Source organism: Dreissena polymorpha, chromosome 12, assembly GCF_020536995.1.
Source record: "Dreissena polymorpha isolate Duluth1 chromosome 12, UMN_Dpol_1.0, whole genome shotgun sequence".
Taxonomy (NCBI): Eukaryota; Metazoa; Mollusca; class Bivalvia; order Myida; family Dreissenidae; genus Dreissena; species Dreissena polymorpha.
In genome coordinates, this window is record NC_068366.1 from 25,687,202 (window position 1) to 25,698,688 (window position 11,487).

General features: G+C 35.4%; 1 protein-coding gene across 1 annotated transcript; it reads right to left on the reverse strand.

Annotated features, from left to right (window-relative positions):
• Positions 1–2,337: 2,337 nt before the first annotated feature.
• Positions 2,338–4,880, reverse strand: LOC127852461 (E3 ubiquitin-protein ligase TRIM56-like). Its single transcript, XM_052386416.1, has 4 exons — positions 3,985–4,880; positions 3,591–3,943; positions 3,388–3,448; positions 2,338–3,196 (listed from the first exon to the last, which is right to left on the reverse strand). Exons 1-4 carry the CDS (start codon positions 4,612–4,614, stop codon positions 2,669–2,671), a joined length of 1,572 nt encoding a protein of 523 aa, XP_052242376.1. The 5' UTR covers positions 4,615–4,880; the 3' UTR covers positions 2,338–2,668.
• Positions 4,881–11,487: the final 6,607 nt, after the last annotated feature.

An 11,487-nucleotide genomic window follows, 5' to 3' on the forward strand; every position in this document is an offset into this window, starting at 1 on the left:
TGCATATCTAAGATTGTACAAAGCTGTTTTAACTGATGTCCAGATTTTAGTAGAGATTATATAATGGTATGGTATTTGGAAGAGAGGTAACTCTGTAGTTCATGTTACAGATAATGTAATTTGAATTCGGGGATTAGCTCCCTTTCATTTCACTATAATTATATGATGATTCTTGTGTTGGTATATTACTCTTGTCTCGTATAACTCGATACTTTCGAGTGGCAGCATTTTATTATTATGCTTATGTTTTATTTTATGTTGTGGTTGTATATGCTGATGAGACTTTAATAAACTAATAATAAAATAAATTCTAACACGGCACGCGACTTGTTTTCTATAGACAAAGAAGGAAATCAAATGTGGGTTATTCTGCAATAACTTATGGGCGGAGCTTAATGTTTCGAAAATAGTTCCGAATAAATAAAGAAAATATTGCAGTAAAATGCACGTGCTAAACCCCGCTCTAAAAGAAATGTAATAAATGTAGCATGTATATAAATGTAATGAAACAATAAATTGTATATTTGGTGATAAGTGGCATAACCACGTCTACAAAGAATGTTATTTGTGCGGATACGTAATTCAGAAAACATTTATAGCATGTCAGCTTTTCAGTAGCATCAATAAACGTGACGTCATTAAGTTTCTACGATTGTTGTTTTCAATGAAAGTGACGTCATTTGTAAAATATTTATGAATGAAAATGACTTCATATGTTTGTATAATTCAATGACGTCAGTAAATAGTGAACTTAGTACTAAGAAGGGCGGAGTATTGAAAAATATAGTTCACATCCTAAAGCTTGAACCAAATCAATCAGAATCGTGTTAGAATTGAAATAATATTTTTCTATGATGGTTTGTTGTCGAATAACCCACAGTAAGTTGTATAGATGCGTGTTATCAAATCACTCGTGCTCCGCACTCGTGATTTAATTCCTACGCATCTATACTCCTTACTGTGGGTTATTCGACAACAAACCATGATAGAAAAATATTATTTCTTAAATATATATCAAGCATTTTAACCGAAGTCTCTATATCTGATTTTATTATATCTTTTTTAGTCACAATGCTAAACTCCCATAGACCATCGTGACATAGAAATACTGTCAGACCCAGCGGGAAAATAATTTTCTGTCCCAAAAATACCGTCGCCCGCTACCTTAGCAATCACGTGCGGAATTACTATGAAATGACGTCATTTTGTTGACGAAATGACGTCATTATTCCAGCGAAATTCTCCAGTTAAGCTCATTTGCACAATAAATAAACGGTTAAAAAAATGTGTTGGATTCGTTGGAATATCGATTCTATTTCACTCGTGATCACATAAATTGTCCATGTTTGAATAGTTTTTTCGGTATTATAAAATAAATTTGTCAACATTCTGAAAAATACTGTCATCCTCGGCTTCGACTCGGTTGACAGTATTTCCTCAAGTTGACAAATTTACTGTCACCCTGTCAGACATGTTATATTTATATAATGTATGAGTGTACATTTAATTATACTTAATGTTCAGCTGGAAAACGCATTACGTGTTTATATGAAGTGTTCAACTATTGGTATTACGTTCACATAGGTCATTGCAACAATATAATCGTTATTTCAAGAGGAGCAATATTTACAAAAAACACACACGATATAATGGGCGTTAATCCATTCAATGAAATACATTAAAAATACTTCGAGTTCCTTCCCATTTTCAAGTGCATGTATTCGATATATAATCTGAAAAGTATATTTGTCATTTGTAGACTACATTTACATTTGAAAACACGCATTTCGTCACGTGTCTACTGAATAAAAGGTCTTACTAATGGTTACAAGTATCCAGTAATTTCAAACATTTAAATAGGTTCTGGTAACATCTTTCATGTTTGTTTTATGAAGAAATGTTAAGAACGTTCGAAAATGAAACATTGTTTAGATTGATCCTTGTAACTTTTGAACGAAGAGTTTTGTTGACATTTTAGATGGACGTTGCTTAAGAATGCACGCTCGCTTCCACTTTACGTTACTTAATGTACTTCGTCGTAAAAGCTTTATATCATTTGAGGTGTTTAGGTTGTGTTTTCTTTAAATACATGTTGATTCGTAGGACAACCGATTTTAAGACTGCACAGGCTAATCTGGGACGACACTTTACGCACATACATTATGCACAGTTTTCTCAGAACGCGACTCGTTTTATTAATTATAAAAATGAGTTGGTGAAAGCACATTTCAAAAAGGCATACAATAAACATGAGCTCAAATCGTTTGCTGCCTTACTTTAATAAAATCACTAACACTTTAAAGAGATATATTCAACAAAGATGAAGAACATTAATATAAACATGTATACTACGTGATGCACATATGAAAGAATCGTTTTCATTAGATAAATAATCGGTATATTAGTAAAGATAAATAATTGGCATACGAATAAAGAAAAGACGCGAGCAAAAAAAATCAACGTCTAACTAAATGTCTTAGTGAACACTAATGCTAGCATCAGTTAAAGTTATACCATTCATTATATCATTATAAGCCAAGTAAAACATATGATGAACGACTTAAATCTTACACAGTGTTAGGGAATACGTTCCTTGAACTTTCCAAAACGAATGAAAAGTTAGTGAAACTACATTACGTCGCATACAATGTGTCCTTGGTAACCAATATCATATGTACTCGCACGTGTACATGTTGGGGTAGCCTCCCTTTCCGGAAACCAGAAAGAAACCATTTCCGTCCGTCGTCATGCACCGCGGTCGGTCCAGACCGTCCATGCGCGTCGCGTGCTCGAACATGAACTCTCCCTGTGGGTCCAGAACTATAATTCTACTGCGACTGTAATCCGACACGAAAATGTTATAAAAATGGTCACAGCACAATCTCCCGGGTAGCCATTCGGACTTCCCCATCTTATTTTTTAACTTGTCCTGTTTTACAAACTGACCAACGTCGTCTTGGATTATGACGCTATTAGTTAGCCAATCGGAGACGATTATATGCCCTTTGCTGTTTGACGTCACAAATACCGGGTTGCGTATCTTTGACCCACGCGAAGGAACTATATCGTTGCAAAGCTCTCCGTGTAGGTCGTAAACCTGAAATGTGGTGGTCTTGTTGTTAACGACGACGAAATACCTGTCGGTTATCACGGTTACGGGATATGCTGACCCCGTGCTTTCTAGATATAGCTTTTTCTTGATTTATCGTTGGTAAACAAGTTAAGAGACATGGTCCGTAACTCCTATGACGTAATTACAGAAAGCGACCCCACATGGTTTGACGTTTGCGATAGTCTCAACATAATGGCAAAGTTGCGTGAATATTTTGACTTTCCGGTTTTCCTGGTCGCCGACAACGAAATGATCGCCGACGAGCGAAGCGAGACCAGTTGCGCAGCACTCAAAGTGGTCCTCTCGCGGAATGGTGGCGTTGATACGCCGAACCAGCTGAAATCCGGCCACGTGACGGGTGCCGAATTTCAGTGGTGGTTCCGGTCGCCGGTTGAATTCTCGAGCCAGTGTCAAATCAAACAGTCCGATCAGGTCCACCGTGAGAAACACGTTCCTGAACCTAATATCCGGCGGATGCTACTTAACGGTAAGGCTGGTAATGTTCTTCGTTTGAAGATCTTTTAGCCGACGTCTCAGAGACTTTTCCAGAAACAATACCTCAACATCTTTTCCGTTCTTTACAATATCGGTACATAACGATATATTGCCTTCCATAATAGCGGATATGGTGTTAATCTGCTGCTTTCTAGTCGCACAGGCATCACGTTGTTCGTCCATCGTCCTTTTTAAAGATTTTAATATATCGGCCTTCTCTCTTTCTATTTGATCCACGAGCTTCTCCACTGTTTTTTCATCGCACTCGATAAGATCTTTTTCTCGTTTGTCGATATCTAAAACAGTAGAGTCAACATGTTCAGCATTTTTCTCAAGGCTTCAATCTTCTGTTGGACATTCACTTACATGTTTGCAACCTCTTTACGCCTAGAAAGTTGCAAATCCTTTGCATTTGTACATGTGTGGCCAACGTGTAGTTCCAACTGACACTCTCTGCATATGGGGACGTTGCAGTTTTCACAATAATTTTTAACAGATTCGCCATCATGAATAGCGCACATAATAAGCTGCTTGTTACGAATCTCCTGATCTCGTTTTCCACCAGAGAGTTCAGAAAGAGGCTGAATCTCGTGTTTTATCGTCATGCGCGTTAACGTATGAGCTTTCCCACAATCCTCGCACAGAAAGTCGCCGCAATTCATACATTTCAATGTCGCAAAAGTGTCCCGGCCCTGAAGCTCGCAGATTCGACATCGGATATGATTGGCTGTTTTCGCCAAGTAGACCGAAACGAGGCTATTTCGGAAATAATTTGGCGGGAAACCGTCGATGCCGTTTTCAGGTTTATCGATGGTTTCCTCGCACTGTGGGCACTTGATGACGCCCACAGAGCTGTGTTGGGGATAAATATGCGACAGGCAATGACGGCAGACGGATTGCAGGCACGGTAGAAGCATCGGTTCCTTGAAGATGCTTTTACATTCTGGACAAGTGAGGCTTTCTGGGCCCAGGTTTGCCAGAGCCTGTTTCTCCGCCATTGATGACATCCCTTCTGTAAATAGAGAATATCGCACAATTGGCTAGGCATGTTCATGGTAACCATTAACGACTTCGATGATAATGATGATGGTGGTTGTGGTGATTATGATGACGCTGATGATAATGATGATGACGATGACGACGATAATGATGGTGAAGAAGATGATGATGATGACGATGATGGTGGTGGTGGTGATGATGATGATGATGGTGATGAAGATGATGATAATGATGGTGATAATGATGATGATAATGATGATGATAATGATGATTATAATAATGATAATGATGATGATGATAATGATGATGATGATGATGATGATGGTGGTGGTGGTTATGATGATGATGATGATGATGATGATGATGATGATGATGATGATGATGATGATGATGAAAGCGACGACAAATTTTTTTCTATATGTGAAACATATTTATTGTAGCAAATCAGTTAATCCACAATAAACATCACAAGACCCAGTTGTTCGAAACCTGGGTAAATTTCTACCCTGGGATAAATGTCGGATAAATGTAACCAAGGGATAATTTTTTGGTTAAGTGTTGTTGCATCATGTTGGTTAAATTTATTCAGCGTTTTGTCTGGATAAATTTAACCCTGGTCTAAAGGTTGGTTAAAATTTATCCATGTAAACAAACAAAATGGGCAAATTTTATTTGTATCGTAATCCACGTAAGAATCGCCAACATTTTCTGAATGTTGTCTTAAATGACGATGAAATGCGGAGTCGATATCGGTTTTCAAATGAAAATGTTGATATAATTTGTGATTTAATTGGCGGAAATATCGAAAGATCGACAAATCGACACTTTCTCTCAAGCAACAGGTATTGATACCATTAAGGAACCTGGCATCAGGAAACTTCATGCAGACCGTGGGAGACACTTTCTGTGTAGATAAAGGTACTGTTTCCAGAGTGGTAAACTCCGTGGTCAGCCAGCTGTGCTCCCTCAAAAATCGGTTCATCACATTTCTAATGACAGCTGAAGTCGTACGGATGGAACAACATGCCTTTTACAATATGCATGGTTTTCCCTGCATTATAGGGTGCATTGATGGCACACATGTCCACATACTGTCTCCAGGCTCCCCTGCTGAGAGAGACTGTTAACCGAAAAAACTTCCATATCATCAATGTGCAAGTGACATGTGACAGCCGAGGTAAGTATCTACGACATTCTTTTCAACACATCTGTCACAGGGGTGCTTTATATGAGCAAAGTCCTGGAGTAGGTTCTTAATTTAATTTTTCCGTATAAAACGGGCCTATAAAGATATATCATCTATTTAGAAAGATATATCATCTATTTAGAAATATATAAAAACAATCTAACATAAACACACAATAAAAAGATTACACATATCAATATCACAATAAACCTGGGAAAAATGGGACGCGCTGCGGAAAAACAATACATGTACATGAATAATATAAAGGATAATATAAAATTGCTTACCACAGTGTCCGATGAATTAATAAATATAAATATCATTTAAAGTAATTATAAAGAGATATTTTAAACCGTCTTAACTTGTGAAAGTTATCGCGGGTTGTGAGGGACGAAGAAATTTGGGGGGAAGGAAGAAAAGGGTGAACGAACAACCCTATAGAAACCTTTCTCTCAATCTTTCTTTCATTCAAACATAAAACATGAAGAACAATTGGACGGAAACGGTAAACAGTGCTCGCACGAAAACATGTGCGGCAGTTGGATTGCCTCGGCCGACTTCGTAGATATACATTGTTAAATGTATAAATCCGAAGTATTCCGATTCACCCATCAACAGCAGACGACACCAATCTCTTGCACTACGAATACATTACATTCACCTCTGTGTTGGGCTCAGAACGGACTATTGTTATGAAAGCGTCTCATTCATGTCATGATCATTCCAAGCGTTCATCATTGAGGTTACAGTATACTAAACAATATCTTGCACGACGGTTACATTGCATTCACTGCATTAAGAATAACCGTCTCATGCCATGATATCTTATATCAGTCTTAATTCATTATTATAAAATTGATATGGTTATTTGATGTTAAGAAACCAACATACATACACACGTCGAAGCAATTCCTAACGTCACTCAATAGAAATTATGTTCAATTGTTTACATTTGTGAAGTGCGTGGAATGATTCCATTTGCGTAAATGGGCAATAAAATAGTTCCAAAGAGTTGCATTAAAACTCGCAAGTTTTTGCACGATTTATCGTAAATTTAAAAGTCATTTTTCTTATTTTAATGCATGCGACCTTAAATATCAACTCAAATATACATTGAATGCGTTTGTTCGGTATTACCTATTTGATAGGTAAAATGGCATGCTGAGCATTTCGCGTGGAGATTGCAGACGACACAATGACAAACCACCTTTGACAAAGACAAACGAGTACAAACGGAAAAGTCGGCGCATGCGTGATGATAAATATACGTTCGCGTGTACTATGGAACGTCGCATACAAAATCAATACAGATAAAATTATATATATATATAATTAGAAAAAGTGCAAGTAATAGCACGTGCTATGGATAAATAACTTTTTTCTCTTTGTGTCAAATATAGTAAATGGTCAGACTACGCACATGCATTAGCTATGTTCTATTTACGTCAAGTCCCCTGTTAACGAAAAAAGTCAATGGTTAAAAATGCAATCACGGCTTCATTTATCATGTGAAATTGAGACAGCTTTTTTGTTGTGTGAGTCTTAATCGTCCAGAGCTTTGCTTTCCGTTTTCACCATCGTTATGTTGACTCTGACATCTATAAGGGCGCATTTGAGGTATAACCAATACCTTGTTATCTCCTGATTGCATTGTGTCAAAACAGTCAAAACACCAAATAACTTTGCATTAAAAAGGATATTATCTATGACAGAATTTTTTGCATGATATGCTCAACGAAAATAAATAAACTTCTCAATTAACTTCTGCTATACCTATGTTATAAGTGTGATGAGTAGAATATGTTACGGTGTTTTAATAGTACCCTAAATCTGTTGCCTATTCACTATTCGGAATATTGTTGTTAAAAAAAACAAAACTTCAAGACTGTCAAAATAATATTTGTGCTTGTGAACATTTCCTGCATGTTCGTGAACACATTTTACTAAACTTTATGCATACGAGATAATAGCGCTAACTTTCTGCTTTATGCTCGTATACTTAAATATGCACGTAAACTTAACTATCTTATCAGCCATTTTAGCAGTAAAAAAAATTGTGATATGAAATTACTGTAAACAATGTATATAAAAATATCTAATAAGAATAATCATTCATAGCAACTGTCTGTCAATGTTTGTGTCTGTGTATGTTTCTGTACATAACTATGCTCATACATAAACACCATGTAAGTTTTTGTGTCTGTTGTGTGTATAAAAAATCATTTATTTTATGTTTGCGTATGTATGTGTACGTAAGTATGCACATAAATTAAGCAATCATACATACATGCATTTTAGTAACTACAATTTATATTGACACTTTCTTCAATGCATGTAAATATTGTTATTCTACTCTTCTTATGTATTTTCCATCATATAAGTACTATATGTATGGTATGATAATTCACTTTTAGAGGTGTTTGTATTTGTATATAACGAAACATATCTAACGTTTTAACATGTATGTACAAGATCAAGACATACAATTCACCATCGATGGTCAACGTTTTCACGATACTTTACTCATGAAAATAAGGGGCAAAGCTATGTGTTATATTTCCTAGGAGAAGAAATTGAAAATCGTGATAAAAACCCTAAATATTTTACAGATGATTATGTTCAATATATTAACATATGAAAAGCGGAACTAACAAAAACATGTAAAATGACAAATTAAAAGGATCCGCCATTAGGTCGTGAGCTAAATGGCTTCAAAATGGTTAAATGCCCTCGACCCTTGTTTTAACTTTAAAAAATACTGTTATACGAAATAAATTATGACAAAGACAATTAATGAGAACGGATTATGGAAATGAAATTAGATAACCAATCTAATATTTGTATAAAACTGCCTTATTCTATTTAAAAATATACCAATCTCGCAATGAAAACGATTGCAATGAAGATAGAAATAGTTATGTTCATGCCATAGAAATACCCAAACTTTAAAGTGCACAGTCAAATAGTTTAGAACGGCCAATAACAGTAAAAGTGGCTTCTATCATTAAAAAAAAACAACATTTACATAATAAAAATACAAGTTCCTTCGGTTTTACAGTTGACTTTTTAAAGGCACTTTGGTCAAATATTGACACCTTTGTTTGCATAGCTCATTACAACGCGTTTATAAGAGGAAATTTATCCGTAACTCAACACAGGGCATTATGGACTGCATTCCAGAAGGTGAATAACCTAGACATTTTTTTTAATAACTGGAAACCAATAAGTTTACTAAATACTGTATATGAAATTGGTTCTATCTGTATTGCAAACAAGTTGAATATATATATATATTAATAATCACTGACCAAAATGGATTCATCAATGGTAAGTTCATAGGAAGGAACACAAGGCTCATTTATGATGTACTATATTACAAATATGAAAACAATATCCCGGGTCTACTATTGATAATATATTTAAAAAATATGAAATATATATTCATTCGTCTTATCATGTCAACTGGGACTAGTTTCATGTCGGCCTTGACATCTTTGTAGCAACTGGTGTCTGTAATTCGCATTCTAAACTCTGGCATTAGTTCCTTGCAGTAATTGAAATTCTGATTCCGATCATTGGCGCCAAGCCTGAGAGATCAAATAAACTTTTTAAATACCCTGTATAAATAAAAACTGACGAGTAAAAAAAAACAAGTTAATTAGCCCCAGGCCCCTTAAAATTCGTAATGGTCCCCACAATTTAAACAAGAAACAGGGTGGGAGGCTGTTGTCAAAATTTCAGTCTTCCAAAAAACAGAAGTATACATGTATATCACCCTACACAACCTTTCATCAGTGTTGATATGAACTTGTAATTAAAATATTAAACAATGCAACTTTCAAACAGTGATGTTAATAATAAAAGAATGAATGGTTTATGATTGTTCTTAAAGCCTTTGAAATAATTTTTTTTTCAAATGACCGCGCACGAATGAATAAAAAATGTTTGCCATTTACATCTCGATTAATTATTGTTTCGTCCAGATAACTTTGCATTTCTCTTTCTTAATTCTGTTCTAATTTGTCGCAAAGATAAGCTGCCAAATTCTGAAGCCATACTGTTGGACTTTAAACTAGCATTAACTAATCATAGAAGATTGTTAAATCTTTATCGCATGTAAAAATATGCGGACGTAATAATGGGAGAGTACAACGGACCTATTTGACTACAGTGCAACATTCCATCTATTTACGAGGATGTATCTCTGAATCAAATGACAGATATAAGGCTGATATGCTAAACAGTTATTTTGCAAGCCTGAGTTCAATTTTACAAAAGCATCCATGCACAATTCAAACCATAACCGTCTTCGATTCATATATTCTATTCATATAACACAGGAGGAAGTTCTTGACTCAATTAAACGCGTTATGGTAGAAATAGCATCCGGCCCTGATGGAATAGATAATCGAGTCCTCAAAGAGGCATTGCATCACTTAAACTACCAATTGTGTGATTTGTTTAATTCTTGTCTTCATTTCACGAAATGACATTCTGTTGGAAAATTCCAAATTTCAAAAAGGTGATCCAGCTTCAGTATCTAATAATTAACCTTTTTCACTGCTTAAACTATGGGGAATGTCCTTGCAAGAAAAAAACACAAACACAGTTTAAATTTTCTTCATGCAAATTCATTCTTTGCGCCCAATAACTCTGGCTTTTTGCCTGGTGACTTTACTGTTTATCAGCTTACATATATTTATTAAACATTCTGCAGAGCCCTTGACAAGGGCTCAGAAGTAAGATACTGTTGGATATAAGTAAAGCGTTTGATAGAGTTTGGCACAAAAGTGGCTTATTAAAACTACAACAAGCAGGCGCCCAAGGAAATCTATTATCTTTTTATCTATTTACTTTTATGATCGTAAACAAAAAGTAATCTTACTTTTACAACTTAATACAACTGAGAATGTCGTTGAGAAAATATTACACATAACACATTTCACGCACGCAAACAGAAAAGTGTGAAAACAATATCAGAAAGAGCTGTTTCATCGTCAATGAAGGGAAGCCTTTTGAATCCAATGTGATCATGAATTACCCGTCATATAATTTCGCAAGCGGACCATCGCCAGCACAAACACAAACATAAAAGTAAAAATTGAACATATTAAAGTCATGTTTATACGGCTCTATTACTTTCATAACTACATTTCTTGACGAGGAACACAATATTATTTGCCAGTCACCATATCCGCTTAATTTTTTTAAACTATGTTGTAACCTTTTAGCAATTGTGATCAACTTTAAGTATGAAAACTTTGTAAAATGTAGTACATGTATCCATGTTTTTATGCATATATGTCTAGAAATCAAAAGCAAACACCTGGTGAAAAAAATATAAGAAATATACATGTATTTCTACAATTCCATTGGCCTACGTATCTACGGAACTTTGGCTTTTTTTATGAAAATCAGGTTTTTAGGTGTACATGAAATACGTATTAGAAAAACTGCACCCTGGATCATCCATACATTATGTTGTGATTATTGTAACATTCAGCAAACGTTGAAAAAAAAAGGTAATGTTGAAATTTGAGTTTAAGTATTTTCAATTGAGCATTCTACAACTTATTGATTCACGCATGATCGTGCATTTGTTTCTAGAAGCGGACAGTAAAGCTTGTTGTCAGAGTACAGACCTAAACTAGTAAGAAAGATAAGCTTCTTGCCCTTGCGTTCCTATGTGAGAAGC